This window comes from Brachyhypopomus gauderio, chromosome 16, assembly GCF_052324685.1.
Source record: "Brachyhypopomus gauderio isolate BG-103 chromosome 16, BGAUD_0.2, whole genome shotgun sequence".
Lineage (NCBI taxonomy): Eukaryota > Metazoa > Chordata > Actinopteri > Gymnotiformes > Hypopomidae > Brachyhypopomus > Brachyhypopomus gauderio.
In genome coordinates this window covers 7,492,092-7,514,341 of record NC_135226.1, presented here as the reverse complement: position 1 = coordinate 7,514,341, position 22,250 = coordinate 7,492,092, and the positions used below count along the sequence as shown (strand labels likewise).

Here is a 22,250-nt window from a genome sequence, read left to right as displayed (position 1 = left end):
CCGTACGCGGCCTGTAGAGGGCGCTGTTGAACCACTCCGCAGTGGGGCTCTATTCCGTACGCGGCCTGTAGAGGGCGCTGTTGAACTACTTTCCGCAGGCCGTGGCGCTCCCGTCCTCAGTGCGAGCGCGCTGCTCTCCAGCGCGGCTGGATTGGTGCAGCTTGGGGACAAATTGGCGCCATTTTGAAGCCGAAAGGAGGATCACAGTAGCGGGAGAGACGATTGGCCGCGGCTCGTCGACTACGGTACATTTGGTTAAAGCGGAGGGGGACGCGCGTCGATAACAAGGTATTCGCTTCGATTCCGTCCGGTGCGACTCCGCGGCGGGTTTTTCTTCACGACGGGGTCTTTTAACGGACTCGGCTGAGGGGGGAATGTTGTGAGCTAGCCGGATGCTAACGCCGTGGCGGTGCCCCGTTCTTCGCGGGTCCCAGCGCGGCGCCTCGGTTAAAAAAACCCTCACGATGCCTCGGTAAAAAAAAAAACACTCGCAACCGGGCGGCGGCTGCCGGTGACTTCCCTCTCCGGGTGGGAGTGCGTTCACCCGGGCGGCTGGTTGAGCCAGGTTTAGCCGGCGCGCTAACCGTAGCTGTGTGTGTGTGTGTGTGTGTGTGTCTAGCTAGCCTAGCCTAGCTGTCATGAAGCCCTTCGCGTGTCTTGTTATTGTTAGTCGTGTGTGTGTACCGACCCGTTTTATTTGTCTCCGGTGCCGGTTCGTTAGTCACACTCGGTCCAGGTTTTACCCCCCTCCCCCCTCTGAACAGCAGGACCGGGTCGCTTCTCCAGAAGGTCCAGGCTCCTCCTGCCCCGGTACTGTCACTCGGTGGGGGGTCTCACGGACCCAAACGTGTCCGGTCGGGTAGAAACGTGGTTCTGAGTAAAGCCAGTGTGGGCCGAGCAGAGCTGCGTTCTGCTGTTTTAACCCTGTTACCCCACACACGTGACTCCGGCCTCTCATTAAAGCCCCCAGGACGTGTTCACACACCCTGGACGTGTTGGGGTGTGTTGTATTGCATGTTGGACATGAGGAGATGTGTCTAATACTGTACAAATGGCACACAGACCTTACACATGTTTAAAATGTCATTACATGCCAGTGTAATGCTGCATTAAAGAGTTCACATTGTAGATTCTCATCTTTGTATTTGTTTTTGTGCTTCGGTCTGCGAATCCCTGAGGTCAGTGTAGTGAAGATGGATGGGTTTACTGGGAACAGTTGATGGAAATATTACATTAGAGAAGCTAAAATGTAAGCTTGTATGTGATCTTGTATTTTAATCATATACATACACACACACACACACACACACACACTGGAATGAATATGCAGCATCTGCAGTGCATCCAGTAACATGTTTACCACTGACTCACACTGGGAGATGGTGGCTTGATGGGTAATGGTGAGCTGTGAAGCAGTGCTGCTAAATTATTGGCCCTGTTAGCCATTCCTTAGTGATAAAAGAAGCACTTACACCTGAAACAAATGGCAATGGTGGTTTGAACACTGAGCTATTGCTTTTTATAGCCACACAATAATGAAATAACAGATGGATGAATTGGTACAGCATTAAACACCAAACGATATTTTTCTTCCCGACTGACTGCGGTGTTGAAAGTTTGCTTAAAGTGTATGAAGGCGTGTGTTTTTGTACATCACCCATAGCACACTTCAGGAATGTTCGTTTCCTTTGCTTCAACAGCCTCTAATTCTTAGCAAAACATGGATGATTTTAGATTTAACCTAACCAGACGTGACAGTCTGGCTTCACACACCTTAACAGGAATCAAAGAAGAATCGGTTCATATAACACAGCATTCGGATTACAGGCCCGTCGGTGTGATCCACGGTGGTTATTTTTCAGGGACTGTCACCATATCAAAGAAGACCTGCTGAACCTTTCATGATAGAGCAGCGCTATCGCTGAGAGCTTATGTTTCAGAGTGCTTCTCCTTGTGATCCGAGTCCTCCTCTCTGTTTAAGTTGCACCAGTAGTTTTGTTGCATCAATTGGAAAATTAAAAACTCACGCAAAATATATGTACTGTCTTGTGAAGAAAAAGCTTCATTCTGATATAGGTGATCTAGAGTTTAAAAGGTTTGTCAGTAGTTTGCATTTCACAAGACCAGGCTGTGCGATTATGACCTTAATTTCATATCCCGATACAGTTAATTTCATATTTGGATAATGTTAGCCTAGCCTACATATCGGGTATCGCACATTTTTGTAAATTCAAGGAATGGAACATTTATAGTATGATCACACGAAAAGACATGGAAGAGTTATATACTTAACCACTGGACAGGTATTTTCTCATATTTGATAATTTTTCACCCTTTATTTGGAACTGGTATGAACCATTGAAAATCTGCATAAAATAAATATAAATTGTTAAGCGTGAGTAAATAGAAAACACTTATCAGCTATAGTTGCATATATATATATATATATATATATATATATATATATATATATATATATATATATATATATATACAGGTCTAGTGAGAAATGATGGACAGTTTTCTGTCATCCCCCGATATGTATTGCACTGCCCCAGCACAGACTCATTTGGCAAAATCATGAGGCACCATCTGTCTTCTGAACAAATTTTGGAATAACTGCATCACTCTCCACATCTGGTGGGTTTTTGTTAAAAAAAAAAAACAACCATACCAGGCTTAAAAAAAAATAATGTGGTTTTATTTTTTAGTTATTTTTAAGGTAGGTTCAGCTGAACTCACCTTCTCATAATTCTGTAGTGTAGTCAGGATATTCAAGGACAAGTAGAACATTAAATGCAGGAGAATGGTTGTTCTCCCAAGAGCCGTGTTCTCCAGATCGGACTGCTCTTTGAGTAATACCGACACTCTGGATGTTGGAATCTATAGAAGCATTTTGAAGAATGCAATGTTTCCAAATTCATTAGAAATTTGTGGAAATTTAAGGCCATTTTTCCCAGTAATTGTGTTGTGGGTAATGGAAATAATTTTTCATCACCTAATGATAATTCTTATTCTGAGGGTTTAAAAAATAATGTTCCATTCTGTGTTACATTGGTTTATGTTTCAAGTGTTGTTAAACCTAACAAGCATGTAATTTTTTTTTAAACCACATTGTGCACTTTAAACGTTTAAATGGTTTTCGTAACATCTTGTAAATCGGTGAACACTTTCTCGTGTCCCCCCCCCCCCCAACCCTGTTAGCAGCGTGCACAAGTTGGAGAGCATGGCTCACTCCAAGAATCGAGCCACAGATGGCAAGATCACCTACCCGCCGGGGGTGAAGGAGATCTCCGATAAGATCTCGAAAGAGGAGATGGTGCGGCGGCTCAAGGTAGAGTCATCAACTCCTCACAGCTCATTACACTTGCGAATCCTGGGTGACTCTTATTCTGCCCGGTCCTCCCACAGTCTTTCCCTCTCTTCATGAAATGGTGAATGAAAGGCTTCATCCGTGTTGGGCCTTTTATTTTGTAGATGGTGGTGAAGACTTTTATGGACATGGACCAGGATTCAGAAGAGGAGAAGGAGCTCTACCTGAACCTGGCTCTGCACCTGGCCTCAGACTTCTTCCTGAAGCACCCGGACAAAGACGTCAGACTCCTGGTGGCCTGCTGCCTGGCCGATATCTTTCGGATCTATGCCCCGGAGGCACCCTACACATCCCCAGACAAGTTAAAGGTGTGGAGTGTTTATAGACCTGCATCACTACAGCTGTTGGGCCAGAGAGACAAACCATTGTACCTTTTAGCCAGTGTCTCTGGAAGAACTTGTATACATCTGTGGTGTTTTCTAGTTGTGTGCTCTCTTACATTGGCTAAGAGAGTTCTTTATTATTATCGTTTATAATTATCATTTTCGTTTATGTGATGTCAAACGTTTGTGAACCGAATTCAGAATACCCCGATCCCTCTTCTGCAGTCTAAAATGGAGGGAATGTTTTTGTGGTGCTTCAGGATAAAGAAAAACCCCTCAGTGATGACACAAGAGTTTTAAATATTTACCTCATGCTTCTGTCCTCTTGCTCCCAGGATATATTTATGTTCATAACTCGACAGCTGAAAGGTTTGGAAGACACCAAAAGCGCCCAGTTCAATCGATATTTTTACTTGCTGGAGGTACGTGACGCCGGGCGCTGTGCTTGTTTGCGTTACGCCGTGTGCTGGATCCGTAAGCGTCCTCCTTATTTCTGTCCCTGCTTTTCATTTTCTCTGCCAGAATATCGCTTGGGTCAAATCCTATAACATCTGTTTCGAACTGGAGGACAGCAATGAGATATTTACTCAACTGTACAGAACCCTGTTCCAAGTCATCAAGTGAGTCTCTCTATGTAAAAGTTTAACCCATAATATACCTTCTGCCTGCGTTGGGCTGCTGTTGGTCCTCCCCCCCCCCCCCCCCCGGTCTCCAACAACCATATTGTATGTAATGCTTGGCTTTATTCATTGGTCTCTCCTCAGCAACGGGCACAATCAGAAGGTGCACATGCACATGGTGGACCTGATGAGCTCCATCGTCTGTGAGGGCGACTCTGTGTCTCAGGAGCTTCTGGACACCGTCCTGGTCAACCTAGTCCCCGCCCACAAGGTACACGCCACGCAGACACCTGTGCACGGCCTTCGTGCAGGTGCAGCGCGTGCGACGGTAACGCTCTCCGCACACACTGAGTCTGGCGTGGTTTCATCTGCAGAATCTGAACAAGCAGGCGTACGACCTGGCCAAAGCCCTCCTGAAGAGGACCGCGCAGGCCATCGAGCCTTACATCACAAACGTGAGTGGGGCCTCTCCACCTTCGTCTCGAATCGTCGTCTCGTCGCGTTCGTCGTGATGAGTTTCGTCACGCAGCACCTCTAAACGGCTCGCGGCCGGCCGCTCGCCATGTAGCCTAGAGTGAATTCATTACCGCATTATGCCATCTCCATATGGTCACCTTGACAGAAGGGCCTGCACCCCAGAAAGCTTCGCCTCCCGAAGGAGCAAGTTGCTTTTGCATAGGCACCCACCCTGGGGCCTGTAGGCAGGGCAGGGCTGATCCCAGACCAGCCGGCGCGGTCCCAGACGCAGGTGTGTGAAGCGCGGCGCTGTTCTCTCCCCAGTTCTTCAACCAGGTGCTGATGCTGGGGAAGACGTCGGTGAGCGACCTGTCGGAGCACGTCTTCGACCTGATCCTGGAGCTGTACAACATCGACAGCCACCTCCTGCTGTCCGTGCTGCCCCAGCTGGAGTTCAAGCTCAAGGTGAGACACGGCAGCTCCACGCCCTCGTAACACCTGCGCGCGTTCGCACGCGTTTAATCTCGCGCGGTGTCAGCCTGCAGGTTTCTCATTGGACGAGGCCCTAGGACAGCCTTCTGATTGGTCGTTTAGTCTGAACCTGAACAGATTAATGAATCCTCTTCGTTTACACTCAGTTGGTGATCGTTAAGTGGCACCGCTGTATGCATGTTTTGTTGTGTAGAATTTCATTAGCAGGAAAGCTGAATAAATTCAATGAGCTTGCTTATTATAACAGAATAAATCCATAAAGTATGTGGAAAAACACTGAGCTCTCTCGCTCGTGTGTGTGTGTGTGTGTGTGTGTGTGCGTGTGCAGAGCAATGACAATGATGAGCGCCTTCAGGTCGTGAAGCTCTTAGCTAAGATGTTTGGGGCCAAGGACTCTGAGCTGGCCTCTCAGAACAAACCTCTGTGGCAGTGCTACCTGGGCAGGTAGGGCCTCTCCGTCACTACACCCGTCCTCTTCTTCTCGTCCTCACCAACGAAGCCTTCAGCTATGGTGTTCATTGTTTGCACTCACTCAGGTTCAACGACATCCATGTTCCAATTCGCCTGGAGTGTGTGAAATTCGCTAGTCACTGTCTGATGAACCATCCAGATCTGGCTAAAGACCTTACAGGTATACATTTCTCACTGTTGTACATGCCCGACGGGCATACACACCTCACAAATATACTCTCATCACAGGTATACAAGCCTCACAGGTTTACATTCTTTACACAAATCTGGATATGTAACTTAAAAGCAGACGGGAATCTCTTTGATTGCTTTGCTTTAATAAAAAAGGTAAAACTCTGTTTTGAGTTTTTGTTTTTTCGTTGTTATTGTAACATGGACATTTTGCCCACAGAGTATCTTAAAGTGAGGTCCCACGACCCAGAGGAAGCCATCCGGCACGACGTCATAGTGTCCATCGTCACAGCCTCCAAGAAGGACCTCTCCCTCGTCAACGACCACTTGCTGAACTTTGTGAGGGAGAGGACGCTCGACAAGCGGGTCAGTTAGGCCTGGGCGATATGTCGAGATTTTGAGAAATATCGATATATTTTCATACGAGATATAAGATGAGACAATATCGTTATATCGATATAGTCTATGTCGCGTTAGTTACACGTGTTATGGGTTGCGTACGAAACCGCTTACTTCCATACTGAATAGTCAGTGTTGTGCCAGTTCACAGCTTTTCTGAACTAGTTCAAGTTCAGTTCATACATGCTCAAAGTGAACAGTTCACGTTCAAAGTTCACAATTTTAATTATGAAATAGTTCAAAGTTCAGTTCATTTTACTTTTTTCGTGAGATATTCAAATGCTTTTTTTCACGATTTGGCTGTTGCGCAATCAAGGGGCGGACACAAATGCGAAGTAGAGAGTACAATCTCATTCGATTTTGTTTCACATCTTACATTTGCAGACGACACGCGAGTGGACCGCGAATGACGTGGCATGATGAATAGAGAACTAACGCTTAATATACTAAAAGGCAGCGGAAATGACAAGGGCACAAAACTAGACCAAACAAGAGTACAACTAATTGTTACATACACCGACATGAATAAACACACGGGAAGCAAGTAACGGCCATACATGAACATGAAGACTAACAGAACATACATGTATTGCCAGGCACGATACCACGTTAGAGAACACAGAGACCAAACATGAACTGAAAACCTAAAACACTACGAACCTGAAAATGGAACAGAGACTTTAACCACACACAAACACGAAGCTAATCAAAACCACGAATCACAGATAAGGCGTGAATACGGCCGTGCACATCCAACTAGGAAATAAAGAAACGACAGTGATCCCCGAAGGTATAGTCTGGACATAGGCTATATATACACACCAACTAGGAGATAAAGAAACGACAATGATCCCCGAAGGTATAGTCTTTACATAGGCAATACAAACACACACACACACACACATTTGTAAAACTAAGACGAGCTAACACGGAACAGCTGAAACAGAGGGGCGTGACAAGAACAAGGAAAACATAAAAACGACGAGACTAGAAGGGGCGGAGCCAGACGTGACAACTACAAGCTAGAAATCACTATACGTACTATGTGCTATGCCTACCCCGCTCTGCTGCAATTCATCACGGGTAACGTCGTGCGGAAGCCAGTATGTTATTAACTAGCCAGTATGTTAACTATTCTCAGCCAGACACTACGTTGCCCACAATGCATTGCGCACACAACGTCAAAACCATTTGTCTGGTGATACATGATTTAAGTGGCACCAGCGAGGGATGGACTTTCTCTCATTGCGTTTCAAAAGAGAAAACAGATGTCACTCAGTGTTCAATGGAAAACAAATTCCAACGTTCATTTACAGCAGTGGTTCTCAAACTTTTTCAATAATTCCCCACCTCAGAACATGGGGAAATTCTATGCCCCACCACTAAAATGGCGCGCCCCACACTTTGAGAAACGCTGATTTACAGTGATGTCTACCGTTCATGACACAACGTGAACTAATTCACGTTCAAGTTATTAAAAAATGTGTTGCGTTCAGTTCAACGAACACAATGAGCGTGTTCAATGAACGCATCATTCACGCACAACACTATGAATAGTGAATTTACTTGAGTTTCTTTTTTAACAACTTCCGCCCTGCCCCGCCTCTCTTCCTCGCTCAAATCATTTGGGACGTAGATTTGACTTATTACTGCCTCTTTGTTATTACCTTTTGGGAAGAAAAAATATCGAGATATATATCGTATATCGCCATTCATCTTAAAAATATCGAGATATTATTTTTGCTCCATATCGCCCAGCCTTAGGGTCAGTCCCACGTCATTCTGACATCGTCATCGTTAGCTTTGTCCGGTGTCTTCGTAGTCGGGAGCGGCCAGTTAGCCGCGCTGGTTAGCTCGCGTCCGTCGTGTTTGTTCCCATCTCCCCCCTTCCCTCCGTCTGCAGGGCCACGAAAGGACGAGCCGCCCGTCCCACGTGAGACGTTCTTTTTTGGCGAGCCAGACAGGAGCACGTCAGCTCCGCGCCTTTTCTCCTCCTAATCTAATCTGCAGCCGAGCTGCAAAGCGAAGGGGACCGGTGAAATAAATTGAGCCGTTACTCACTTGTAGCTGTTCCTCGGCCCTTTCAAAGCGCATTCAAGGAGAAATCTAATTGATCCTCATTCCGTACGGCCGCGTGAGCGATACTGCCGCAGAGGCATTAGCGTCTGCCGCGTGTAAACGAGCACGACGGAGGCTGGCTTTTTATTAAACACTACTGTTCCCCCGGACAGCTGCTTTGTCACATGTTATAATGGGGTTTGGAATTGTTTTTGCCTCACGTCATTTATTATTCATATCACTATTTGACACTCTTGCTGAAATGTCTACCAGACATCCTCGTGTTGCTCTAACGCCGACATCATTCGCACTTTACTATCCTGTCCTAATAACTGGGTCTATTCTGCCAAATAAGACTGCTGTGGCCAGAATCGTGTGCGTTGGTGCCGTGGGGCTCAACGTTCTCCCCGTGTTAGTGGAGGCTTCGTGGGTCTGGGGAACATGATGATGTCAGAGGAATGGACCACTGGCTTGCATCACTGTCCTGTGGTTTATGCCGTTCATGGTAATATAAGTTTGAAGGTTTTAATCTGCGAAGTGTTGACTTGTTTTGTTTGTGCTTGTGGCCCGTGCAGTGGAGAGTACGTAAGGAAGCCATGATGGGTTTGGCACAGATCTACAAGAAGTACGCGCTACAGGCCGAGGCGGGGAAAGAGGCCTCCAAGCAGATCTCCTGGATCAAAGACAAACTGCTACATATCTACTACCAGAACAGCATAGATGACCGGTGAGTGTTCGGGTCCTTTCGCAACTCGTTACCACAGCAAACCTGGAAGCACTTTGTGGACTAGTTAAATTTAGTTTCGAAACTGTAGGGAACCAATTTTGTGTGGGCCAGGCAAGTGGGGGGGGGGGGGGGGGGGTGTATACCACAATAGTAACCCTTCCCTGAGGATCAGGGGAAATATACATCTGGGGAAAATCTACATCTTGTAATGTGGGCATGTATAAAGGAAATATCACAGCCTATTTCCAGGCCGTGTTTGGGTAACGCATCTATTTGTCCTGTTGTCATTGAGAATGCCTCATCCAGGCTGGACACTGGTTATTTGGGCACTGTTGGACAGTGTTGGTACGTGATGTTTTGTTCTGCAGTTCTGTGCTTTGTTCTTTTGAGTTACCCCAGAGTCTCAGAGACATGAACAAATAAGGCCTCCAGGGCATAATAATTGTCACTGAAATATTCTACCTGTCAGCCATGATGCTAACCATAACCTTAATGCTTTTGTAATAATAATGGTTTAATCTGACTCCGTGTACCACATACATTTCTTGACATACCATAAAGGAAATTTTACTACTTAGCTTTAAAACATCATATCTGGAACCAGATTATTTTTTTCATTAAAAAAAAAATCCATTTGATAATTGGTTTAATCTGATTTCTTTTAAGAGCAGTGGCTTATTTATCAAGTACCATATTTATCAAGGCTGCATATGATCCAGAGGCCACTACATTAAACCAAAAAAAAATCCCCCAAACAAAGCTGCCCTCTCAGCTCAGCCTCCCTGCCCCGCCCCCTCAGCTCAGCCTCCCTGCCCCGCCCCCTCAGCTCAGCCTCCCTGCCCCGCCCCCTCAGCTCAGCCTCCCTGCCCCGCCCCCTCAGCTCAGCCTCCCTGCCCCGCCCCCTCAGCTCAGCCTCCCAGCCCCTAGAGCGGTCTGTCCCCACAGAGAGGAGGACCAGGACACTGAACCTGCAGCCTGTGCCTCTCAGCACTGGGTGCTGGTGTTTGTGTTCCATATAGGGCTGGGAACATCTGTTGGGCTGTGCTGGTTTCTGCTGTGCCCATAATCCCAGTTCATTGATCCACGGGCCTGATGCAGCAGGGACCAGTGGTTAGTTAAGGTCTGGGTGTCGGCTGTCATCACATTTTTAAGATCACCCAGTAACGTTTCTACTGACTGCCCGATGTGTGTGGAAATAACCGCAGGCGAGCGGCGGTTAGAAAGTCTTTGTGCTGTTGATATGACATGCAGTTGTTGATCTAGAAAGTGATAACCTCCTCTCTGAAGTCCTCAAAGTGAAAGCCGTTGTGTACAGTCCTGAAGCTCTAATCTGATTGGTCAGATAACCTCTTGCATGACATTCTCGTGTGATAATATTAATTTGTTTATTAACATTTTCAAATGCCCGTGGTGCTTCCAGACTGCTGGTGGAGCGGATCTTCGCCCAGTACATGGTGCCCCACAACCTGGAGACCACGGAGCGCATGAAGTGTCTGTATTACCTCTACGCCACGCTGGACACCAACGCTGTGAAGTACGCCATGCTGCACCCGTCCGGATGACCTGGCCTCCCAGGATATGATGGGCTTTGTTTCTGTAGCTTATTAGTCAGTCTTAAAATAGAGAGAGAGAGATAGAGAGAGTGTCTGTACGTCATTTTAAGCATTAAATTAAGCATTTTACTAGAGGTGCACAATATCGGTGGTTAATATTTGCTGAAAACAGTAGTTAACATTTTAGAAGTTAGAAAATGTTTTTTTTAGAAAATATGTTTTAAGAAAATTAATCATATTTATTAAGTGACACCAGGTAATTGTTACAGTTGCAACTTTGAATGCTGTTTGCTTAGCAGCGTAGTGAGTGCTACTTGCTCTGTAGGCACGTTGAGGAACTAGCCCCTGCACAACAGACGATGTGGCTTGGTGGTTTATGGTGTGCGGTGTTTCGGATTTACAGCTTGAATAAAAGTAAAGCAAATCGGATTAACGACCCATTAATATTTTATGTAGCCGTACCCTAGCGTATCATTTTTGTTGTGGCAATGCTGTTGTGTTGTGAGCGGAATGAGGCGGTCATGTTCTACACGTGGTTCGTTCTTCAGAGCTCTCAACGAGATGTGGAAGTGCCAGAACATGTTGAGACACAACGTGAAGGATCTGCTGGATCTGGTGAAGCAGCCAAAGGTAGGGACCGACGGGACCGCCCTGACGCAACCGCCCCGACGCGACCGCCACGACGGGACCGCCCCGACGGGCTGCCCCTCCCAACCGTCTCGTCGTCTGTGCCCGGCACGTTTAAAGACCCGAGCTGATGTGTACATTTTTATCTTCCTTTCAGTCGGACTCCTACAACAAGGCCGTCTTCTCGAAAGTCATGGTGATCACAAGTGAGTCCGGCGTGGCCCTTTAAGTCCCCACCGAGCGTGAGGATGTTACACCAGCACTCGGCCAATGATGCGACTCTGTGGGGGGGGGGGGTTTTTTTCCAGGGAACCTACCGGATCCGGGAAAAGCGCAGGACTTTGTGAAGAAGCTGGCGCAGGTCCTGGAGGAAGACGAGAAGATCCGTAAGCAGTTGGAGACGTTGGTCAGCCCGTCCTGCTCCTGCAAGCAAGCCGAAGTGTGTGTGGTAAGACCCGCCTCGGTCCTGCCCTGCCTCGGTCCTGCCCCACCACAGTCCTGCAGTGTCATGCCACTGTGGGCTTGTCGGTTTGGTTTCTCAGAAATAAAGATAATTTCTGTGCTTTAAGAATGTTCCTTTTTTTCTGTATATTTAAACGTAGTGATGTGATACTACACAGACACGCAGATGATTCGATTTTTTGTCCTGCTGTAGTCGTGTGCTTCACGTCAGGAAATCGGCCTGTCTGGTTTCAAGACGGCCGGTCGCCGCAGGGCCGTGTCGGGGCCTCTCTTAAGCGTGTCTGCGTTTGCGGGCTTGTTGACTCCCACAGAAAGACATCACGAAAAAACTCGGCAGCCCGAAGCAGCCAAGCAACCCTTTCCTGGAGATGGTGAAGTTTCTGCTGGAGAGGATCGCACCCGTCCACATCGACACGGAGTCCATCAGGTACACAGCCCTCTCACAATGTTTAGTTTTATGTACTGTTCTCCTAAATTCTGTGAGACTCTTAAATTACACAAATAGGTCCAGCCCTAGTCCGCGGTCCCTCCCCTGTCCCTAAACCCGGGCACGTTCCCTGACCCTGTCCGTGACTCCAGCTCTCTCCTCCTGTCCACAGCGCACTTATCAAACAGGTGAACAAGTCCATCGAAGGGACGGCTGATGACGAGGATGAGGGCGTCCCCACCGAGCAGGCCATCAGAGCCGGGCTGGAGCTCCTCAAGGTAACGACCGACTCCTTTCGGCGCTGACGTAGCCTGCCAGGGATGGGATTTTGTGGTCTGAGCAAAACACATTAGCTTGATGGAACACACACACACACACACACACACACACACACACTCCTCCGCCTACGGTGAGTTCCATCCACCCATTTTATCAAAGGAAAACAACCAAACAAAAACCCCACAGTCATTATGCAGCGGTTGTTTGTTCTGAACAAACGGGCACTGAATGAATGTGCGTCTCATGAATGCGTTCATAAAACTCAGTCGCTGATTCACTGGATTGCTGGTTTGTTGACCAAGCTGTCAAAAGGCTAAAAGCATTTTACAAACAAACAGACGGAAAGCTGCAGCTGAGCTGTGGCTGTAATCGTGGTGAAGCACCAGCAAGGGAGGAGGACGTGCTTCCTGAAGGGGCTCGTTTCCTCCGTCTCGAACAGCCGCGCGTTTGTTGAGCACTCGGACGTGTCCCGTGTCCCGCAGGTCCTGTCCTTCACCCACCCCGTGTCCTTCCACTCGGCCGAGACGTTCGAGTCCCTCCTGGGCTGCCTCAAGATGGACGACGAGAAGGTGGCGGAGGCGGCCCTGCAGATCTTCAAGAACACCGGCGGCAAGCTAGAGGAGAGCTTCCCACACATCAAATCGTGAGTACCGCCCACTGGCCCCGCCCACCGGCCCCATCCCAGGCTCGGGGCTGGCGTAAGCTGGCACGTCTAAGCCCTGGTTCTACAGTTCCTCCACGCCGTACATTTCTGAGCCAATGAGTTGTGGTTTGTGAGCCAATGAGTTGAGCCGGGTGTAATAACGAGGAGACATTTGGACTGGGCTGCACCAGGACGGGTCTGAGAGATGCTGGTTTATATTAAACTAAAGGAGGATAGCGTCAGGCTCTTGGTAAACCCTCGTTGTTGTGAGGGGTCAGTGTTTTGATGTGCGATGCCCGAGCTTGGCCTTCTTTGACCAGCCCCATACCGCTGCGTTCTGACCCATTCTGCCTGCGTCTGCCCCCTGTAGGGTCCTGCTGCCGGTGCTCCAACACAAGGCCAAGAAGGGGCCCCCCCGTCAGGCCAAGTTCGCCATCCGCTGCATCCACGCCATGTTCTCCAACAGGGACACCCACTTCGCCCAGATCTTCGAGGTGAGCTCCTCGGCGCGCAAGACCGGGAACGATAATCCCAGAACCCTGCCGCCTCTGATTAGGAAGCGCAATCGAACTGACCCGTCTCGTTGGTTTCAGCCTCTTCACAAGAGCCTGGACACGGAGAACATGGAGCAGCTGATAACCCCCCTGACCACCCTGGGCCATCTGGCCATGCTGGCCCCGGAGCAGTTCGCCGGGCCCCTCAAGTCCCTGGTGGCCAACTTCATCGTCAAAGACCTGCTGATGAACGACAGGGTGAGAGAACGTAGCACGACGTCCCACGACAAGCCGACAGGGCAGAGGAGTTAGGAGGAGCGTACACAACGTCTTTTTAAATTGTTTATTTCACTAATTTAGAAATAACGCATTCTCCGTTGTGAATTCTCACTTCTGGATTACACTACACTGTACACTGTCTCTTGTAAACGTATTCCATATTGTCCAGACAATATTTCCTGACACTTATTTCCTTTGCAAAAAAGCAATTTGCAATATTTCGTACGGTTTGTATACAGCCAGACAGAGGTCATCTGCTGCACAGCAACGGTTGCCATGAGATATTGTATTATTGGATGGATGGCAAATCTTCCTTCCACATGGTGGGAGGAACAGATGTCTGGCACACGCACTTCGCTCGCAAAAAAAAACCCCACCTGACACTGACGTTCTTATTTTGATCATCTCTCAAGATTCCTGGCAAGAAGACCACCAAGCTCTGGGTCCCAGATGATGAAGTTTCCCCTGAAACGCTAGCTAAGGTGGGCACGGCCATTTCGCTCGTGGAGTGTACGGGAGAGCGATCGCCTTTGATGTGATAATTGTCCGGAGCAGTGTGTGGCTACGTCGGATCACACTCCTCGGTGCCGCTGATTTAATGCTCCTCTTTATCTCCGAGTGTATATAAATGAACACACACACACACACACACACACACACACACACACTGAGCGGTTCTCCTTGCTGTGGGCTTCAGATTCAGGGTATTAAGCTGATGGTGCGGTGGCTGCTTGGGGTGAGGAATAATCAGAGCAAGTCTGGCAACTCCACCCTGAGGATGCTCAACGCCATCTTGAACAGTGACGGAGACCTGACGGAGCAGGGCAAGCTGGGGTGAGCGCCGTCAGCACCACCCTCCCCATTACACAGGCCCATCGTGTCCTGACATTAGATCCTGATTTCATTATTATTGTGTGTGTGTGTGTGTGTGTGTGTGTTGCATTCGCAGGAAGCCGGACATGTCACGGCTGCGTCTAGCAGCGGGCTGCGCGGTGTTGCGTCTGGCTCAGGAGCCCTGCTACCACGAGATCATCACCCTGGAGCAGTACCAGCTCTGTGCCCTGGTCATCAACGTACGTCTGCCCCCCCCCCCTGCACCACCCGCTCTCCGTCCAGACCCCTCTCCGTCACCACCACCACCCTCCCGTGTCTCATAATGGGGCGTGACCACCTCATGTCTTACGGTGGCCGTACGGGGGGCTTTTTAGTTTATGACCAGCGTGTTCTAGCAACACAAAAACATGCCGTGCAGGTGTCGGTTCAGAAACCGACTTTTCATTCTGATCATGTCGGCCCATATACATTTAACGTCCCTAATTAAAGCCTTAATTAAACCCACCCTGTATTAATGTGGCTCATTCCCTCACTCGTTTGGTTCTGGTCATAACTGCCGTGTTCATCCCGCCCCCCCCAGGACGAGTGTTACCAGGTGCGACAGGCGTTCGCCCAGAAGCTTCACAAGGGCCTGTGTCGTCTGCGTCTGCCTCTGGAGTACCTGGCCGTGTTCGCGCTGTGCGCCAAAGACCCGGTGAAGGAGCGGCGGGCCCACGCACGCCAGTGTCTGGTGAAGAACATCAACCTGCGGCGGGAGTACCTGAAGCAGCACGCCGCCGTCAGCGGTGAGGGGGGGGGGGACGTGATCCCGGACCGGCCCCCGAACTGCAGGCCTCAGCCTGTGGGGCAGTGTGTGCTGCTCCAACGCCAGCTGTAGGGGGTGCTGTGGTGTACAGTTGCAGGTTCACTAGAGTAGGCGTGTGCAAACATTGGACGAGCTTCCAACACTCAGTGATTGAGAATCATATTATTATTAATATTATTACTGCTATTTATTGTTATTATTATTATTACTACATGCTGATGGCAACCTGAACAATAAATGATGGTTCTGATGATCACATGATCACATCACTTACGTACAGCAGACGTTAATGATGGTGATCAGTAAATTATCAGTATGTTGCAATATAACTAGCGCAGTAATATTTATATCACATATTAAGACTTGTGCTCAGTCAGAATTGACTTTGCTCTGTCTTTCCAAATTGGATCATAAGGACTATTTAGGCCTGCTATGGTTGCCATTAATTTGCATTGTTAATTTTGCTGCACTAATTTGATTTTGACTAATTGGATTGTGATTATCTGAGGCGACGCGAGCCTCTTCAGCCACGCCCCCTCCGCGTGCCGCTCGGATCAGCCCGGTCCCCTGCGTGTTGTGGGACGCGCGGGCTGGAAGAGCTCGGCCCGGTCGCTCCTTCACCTCACACCCGAGTAACGCCGACGTCTGTGTGCGTGCAGAGAAGCTGATCTCCCTCCTGCCGGAGTACGTGGTGCCGTACGCCATCCACCTGCTGGCTCATGACCCAGACTATGTCAAAGTCCAGGACATCGAGCAGCTCAAAGACATCAAAGAGTGAGTGGTGCTGGCGGGGGGCTCGGAGGGCCGTGTGCTGTGAAGCAGCCCAGCAGCCAACGGTCTTCCCTTCTCTCTCTCTTCATCTGGCACTTGGCCAGCGAGTGATTCAGAGGGCTCTGCCTTTATCTGTGAAAAATGACTTTTTGCGCTCTCACTCACCCCCTCTACCCCCCCCCCTTCCTCTTCTCTTATTTGCTCTCCCTCTCATCCCCCCATTCTCCCGCTTTCTCATTCTATTTTTCTATTAATCACACAGGGCTTTGTGGTTTATTTTGGAGATCCTAATGGCCAAAAATGAGAACAACAGTCATGCATTTATTCGGAAAATGGTAGAGAACATCAAACAGACCAAAGATGGCCAGTCTCCTGACGACGCCAAGATAAATGAGGTACGTTGAGTCTGTTCTGAAGGCGTATGACGTACCACCAACAACCCCCCATATGACCTACCACCACCAACCCCCCATATGACCTACCACCACCAACCCCCCATATGACCTACCACCAACAACCCCCCATATGACCTACCACCAACAACCCCCCATATGACCTACCACCAACAACCCCCCATATGACCTACCACCAACAACCCCCCATATGACCTACCACCACCAACCCCCCCGTATGACCTACCACCACCAACCCCCCCGTATGCCCTACCACCACCAACAACCCCCCCGTATGACCTACCACCAACAACCCCCCCGTATGACCTACCACCAACAACCCCCCCATATGACCTACCACCAACAACCCCCCCATACGACCTACCACCACCAACCCCCCCATACGACCTACCACCAACAACCCCCCCATATGACCTACCACCAACAACCCCCCCATATGACCTACCACCAACAACCCCCCCATATGACCTACCACCAACAACCCCCCATATGACCTACCACCAACAACCCCCCCATACGACCTACCACCACCAACCCCCCTATACGGCCTACCACCACCAAACCCCCCCCATATGACCTACCACCACCAAACCCCCCCCATATGACCTACCACCACCAAACCCCCCCCCCCCCCCCCCATATGACCTACCACCACCAAACCCCCCCCTCATATGACCTACCACCACCAAACCCCCCTTCCTCATATGACCTACCACCACCAAACCCCCCCCCCATATGACCTACCACCACCAAACCCCCCATACGACCTACCACCACCAACCCCCCCATACGACCTACCACCACCAAACCCCCCCATACGACCTACCACCCCCCCCCCCCCCATACGACCTACCACCACCAAACCCCCCCATACGACCTACCACCACCAACCCCCCATATGAGTCAAAGATGAACAGTCACCAGGTTCATATTCTAGTGTATATTTGAGCAGTGTAATGACTACAGATCCTCGCTGCAGCATATAAGGTGGGGCCAGCGTGCACATGTTTACAGGGCCAAACAATACCAGTGATGAAGGCGCCACAGACATTTATTACGCTGCAGCCCCCACCTTTAGGGACGTTAATTGAACAAATGGCTTCCGTCTTTGCGGTGCTTTGTCTCGGGACGTGATCCGTGTGTGATTCGCCGCCGCCCCCCCCCCCCCCCCCCCCCCCCCCCCCCTCTTGTTTTCCCTGTTAGAAACTGTACACAGTGTGTGATGTAGCCATGAACATAGTCATCTCCAAGAGCACCACGTACAGTCTGGAGTCTCCAAAAGACCCCGTGCTTCCTGCACGCTACTTCACCCAGCCCGACAAGGTAGGAGCGCCGGCTACACCCCCGGAATAGACCGCCTGAAATGATATTGGAAATGATTGAGTCTCGGGAAGCCGCTCTCAGAGATAACGACTTGTTCGCCTACAGTGTCTGTCCCCTAAATCCTCTGGGCTTTTATATTGTAGAATTTCAGCAACACGAAAAATTACCTCCCTCCCGAGATGAAGTCGTTCTTCACGCCCGGGAAGGTACGGCCCGGGCTCTTGTGTCTTGTGTTGAGTGTTTGCGTGGCGGGTGGAGATGCTACTGGACTGTGCTGACCGAGACCTTCTCTCCCCCAGCCCAAAGCGGCGAACGTGCTGGGGGCGGTGAACAAGCCCTTATCAGCCACGGGCAAACTCCAGACCAAGCTGTCTCGCATGGAGACCATCAGCAACGCAAGCAGCAACTCCAACCCCAGCTCCCCTGGCCGCAGCAAAGGAAGGTGTGTGTGTGTGTGTGTGTGTGTGTGTGTGTGGTAGATAGTACTACAATGTTGTAGTGGTGTTGGTGGAAGTAGTAGTAGGTGTAGGAGTAGTAGGTGTAGTGGTGGTGGTAGGTTTAGTAAAAGGAGTGGTAGGTGTACTGTACTGTAATATTAATATATTGACGGAATATAGAATTTAACATACAATCTTGGATACAAGGTAAGATATTTTAAAATTAGTTTAATCTTCCAGACTATTATGAATTTCAATATATGAATTATATATGATGATGGTAGTTGTACAGCTGTTCATAATCAACATTGCGAAAATGTGTTATGGTAGAGTTTACGTACACAGCTCAAAGGAGGCTGGGTGTGGTGATGCTGTCTTCTGTAAAACCAATGTGTTACATTGATCTTGTTGTCTCCTGTCAGGTTGGACGTTGCAGATGTTGACCACAGCGAGAACGAGGACATCTCCATGAAGAGCCCGTCTGAGGCAGACAAGCCCAGCAGGGGGCGCAAGCGGGGCGTGGCCTCCAGCCTGGAGGACAAGGCCCAGGAGTCGAAGCCCAAACGCGGCCGCAAGCGGGCGGCCAACAGCAGCGTGGACAACGCGGAGGAGACGTGGGGGGGCGAGGAGAGCAGCGTGGCGGAGACGGCCACGGAGACGGAGGACGAGCAGAACAGCCCGCCCAAGCGGGGACGGCGGGGACGACCGCCCAAGTGCGCCACTGCCGCCCCGGCCAGGGACGACGCTCCCACCAAGGGGAGGAGAGGGCGGAGGAAGGCGGCCCCGCCCCCGGAGGAGGAGCATGAGGAAGAGCAGGAGGGAGAGGAGGAAGAGGAGGAGGAAGTCGAGGCAGGCACCGAAAATATCGAAGTAAAGCCGAAAGGCAGAGGACGGGGACGCAGGCCCAGGTTACTTGTCCCGCCACCGTCTGTTCCAGCGTGCAGAAACATTGCGCGGTTTTGCTGGTTCACATATAGAAACCCGTGTGTGTCATTTCAGAGCCGCGGTGCTAGAGGCCGCCAACGATTCGGTCGAATCCACCCCGCCGAAAAGAAGAGGGCGACCTCCAAAGTCTCAAACGGCAGCTAAAAAACCAGGGTAGGCCACACCCAACACTCGTCGAGGTGTCATTGAAGCCTCGCTGTGCTCCACGGCTCTCCGGCTCACCCGTTTCCTCCCACGCTACAGTGGCGCACGGTCCAGGGCACCAGCCAGCCAGGAGGAGGAGAGTGAGGAGGAGATGGAGACATCCCAGCAGAGCGAGGAGGAGGCAGAGGAGGAGCAGTCACAGGACTCCTCACCTAAAGTAAGTCCTGGGGCGGCGGAGAGCATTGTGTACGGGGGCCTTAATACAGGGAACCAGGGAAGCGCCAGTGTAGGCAGGACTTCCTTTGGCCTTTAAACAGTTCTGTGGGATTGTATCATAAAAATAAATTGTATTTGTATGCTATACTGTGATCGTGTTTAGCAGTGCGAACAAAATGTGGAATATAATGTAAAAAGCGGAAAACCATGTCTAACAGGCAAAGAGGTAAATGTTGTTTAGTCATTTTTAACGAGTTTCATTAGTCAATTCTGCCAACTGGCTTGAGCTAATTAGCAAAGCCACATGGCTGAACTAAAATCCTGGGACGGACTTTTTCCAGCTGCACCTTTTGGCCAAAAGTATTTGGACACCTGACCATCACACCTCTCTGAGCTGGTCATTCCATTCCAAAATGGTCCCTTACTAGGCAAAACGTAACTTTTATATTAACGTTTACTAGGACTATAGAGCCTTGGCCAAACTCCCAAGGGCTCCGTTTATCCCTCCTCCACCTGCAAACTTTAAACTATGCATTATGGCAGGCAGCATTCTCCCGGCCTCCATTAAGCCCACAGCGCCAGTCTGTTAGAGAGTTGCGTGCAGCTTCTCGGCCGAGGAGACCCATGTCACGAAGCCGCCGCCACACCCGAGTCGGGTCGGTGCATCCAGAGTCGGGTCGGTGTCGTGAGCGGAGCGGCCGAGGACTGGAGGTCCCAACAGCCTTCGAAGGGCAGCGGCCCCCTTCCGAGTGGGGTCTACAGCTTCATGGCTAAACCGCCGTTGCTCCTACCTGCTTACATTTCATTGAAATAGCACTTTCAGTGGACCAGGACAAATGTAGTAAGACAGACATTTCATGAACTGTCACATGAAACAGTTCACTGTTTTCTACTGCCGGCGTTTGTCTGGAGATTGCTTGGCCATGTGCTTCGTGTTATAAGCTGTGGCTGAAATACTTGAATTCAGTAATCATCCTTGTGACCATACGCTGTATCTACCACCAGTGTTAATAAGTACATGCATGTCAACATTCTACTTCGGGGAATGAAATCAGAACGAACGTCTTTGACTTGTGATAGTACGAAGTCCGCAGTTATGCTGGAAGTCTTAAAATAACCCTAGCAGACGGTGTCATCGGTGCTGACGAGAACGGCCCCTGGTCTGCGGTACTAATTGCCTGGCGTGTTGTGTAGGTGCGACGGAAGGCGGGCCGGCGGGATCGGAGATGAGAGAACTGACACTGCGCGAGCAGGATTTGTGCCGGCCGAGCGTAAAAAAAAAAAAAAGCCCTGGAAGACGACGGAGGGATGTTTTTTTTTTCTTCCTGGAGACGTTTGGGACTTTTTAGAGCCGTGCATCCGCTTCAGCCGTCTTTTAGCCGTCTTTTCCGCTGTGTGCTTTAGCCACGCCCACCATGACTCGTGGTTTGTTTTACATTTTGCATTGTTGCGTGTGCTGACCATGTGAAAAGATCTTAACCTACACAAAAAAAAATGTAAATAGTCTTTGTTCCGTCGTCCCATGACCCCCACACCCCCCCCCCCCCCCCCCCCCCACCCAACTTTAGGGAGACAACTGTATAGCTTTTACCCTTTGGCTTTAAGGATATTGCACCAGCTGATCTGTTCAAGTATTAAAGGAAATGAAATGAACTTCATCTTTTAGCTGTACTGTATATGTCCAGTGTGTTTTCTGTACCATTCTGTACTGTGCGACATAAATGACTGTTTTGTAGTTCCATTTTTTTTTTATTTGTTTGTCATTTTTTTTCTTTCTTTTTTAAGCCCTCTCATTTGTGTAACTCTCGTGTGAATATTATTGTGGATGTGCAAATGTGCCTCGGCAGGAGAAGAGAAGCTCTGGTCAGATGATGGAACCACCGATTTGTTGTCTTTTCCTGCTCAGTATTGATTTTATCAGTGTTTAGAACAACAGAAAGTCCGGTACAGAGCATCCATTTTAATATTGGCTGTGTATTGCAAAACAGTTGCAGATTAAAAATCCCCAAATCACTTTTTCAGTCTGCTGAACAATAAACTATTGTTTTAATAACATGCCTGTTTACTGATCAAATATGGGTTACAATTTTTATGTTCCGCTTGACAAACAAGGATTAAAGCATTCGTGTTGCCTTCAGAGATATTTATGGTGTTGAATTCTGTACATTAAGCACCAGAAGTGAACTTTCACCCCTTTTATTACTCATTAATCCAGTCTTCCATGTGGAACACCAGAACTGAGCAATGAATAAACCAAACCGCTATATGCAACATATGCACGAGCAAATAGCTTGGAATTAGTCTGTTGCACTTTGTGTAATATTTTAACGTACTGGTTAGTATGTGGTGTGCAGTTTATGCTGAAATAGTACAGGTAAAACCCTGGACCTCCACAGTGTCCATATCACAGCACAGCTGCATTTTAAATGTTCAAAATATACATTAATTAATAAGAACATTTGAATTTCACACTCCTAAAAAGATGTTGAGGCCTAATATGTTGTTCAC

General features: G+C 49.2%; 1 protein-coding gene across 3 annotated transcripts; it reads left to right on the top strand.

Moving 5' to 3' along the window:
* Nucleotides 1-104: 104 nt before the first annotated feature.
* Nucleotides 105-21,797, top strand: pds5b (PDS5 cohesin associated factor B). 3 transcript variants are annotated; one of them, XM_076975778.1, is made up of 34 exons: nucleotides 105-245; nucleotides 3,208-3,334; nucleotides 3,478-3,681; nucleotides 4,032-4,118; nucleotides 4,219-4,316; nucleotides 4,461-4,587; nucleotides 4,691-4,771; nucleotides 5,097-5,237; nucleotides 5,593-5,708; nucleotides 5,801-5,895; nucleotides 6,127-6,272; nucleotides 8,939-9,090; nucleotides 10,511-10,624; nucleotides 11,192-11,273; nucleotides 11,428-11,476; nucleotides 11,579-11,718; nucleotides 12,044-12,159; nucleotides 12,332-12,437; nucleotides 12,921-13,081; nucleotides 13,452-13,575; nucleotides 13,675-13,833; nucleotides 14,268-14,336; nucleotides 14,552-14,688; nucleotides 14,804-14,927; nucleotides 15,269-15,473; nucleotides 16,153-16,267; nucleotides 16,527-16,659; nucleotides 17,881-18,000; nucleotides 18,144-18,206; nucleotides 18,300-18,442; nucleotides 18,860-19,345; nucleotides 19,437-19,535; nucleotides 19,626-19,743; nucleotides 20,937-21,797. In XM_076975778.1, exons 2-34 carry the CDS (start codon nucleotides 3,227-3,229, stop codon nucleotides 20,970-20,972), a joined length of 4,254 nt encoding a protein of 1,417 aa, XP_076831893.1. In that variant the 5' UTR covers nucleotides 105-245; nucleotides 3,208-3,226; the 3' UTR covers nucleotides 20,973-21,797. The 3 variants fall into 3 exon arrangements, with proteins under 3 accessions (XP_076831893.1, XP_076831891.1, XP_076831892.1); XM_076975776.1 differs by having other exon boundaries at nucleotides 111-288; XM_076975777.1 differs by having other exon boundaries at nucleotides 111-288; nucleotides 3,205-3,334.
* Nucleotides 21,798-22,250: the final 453 nt, after the last annotated feature.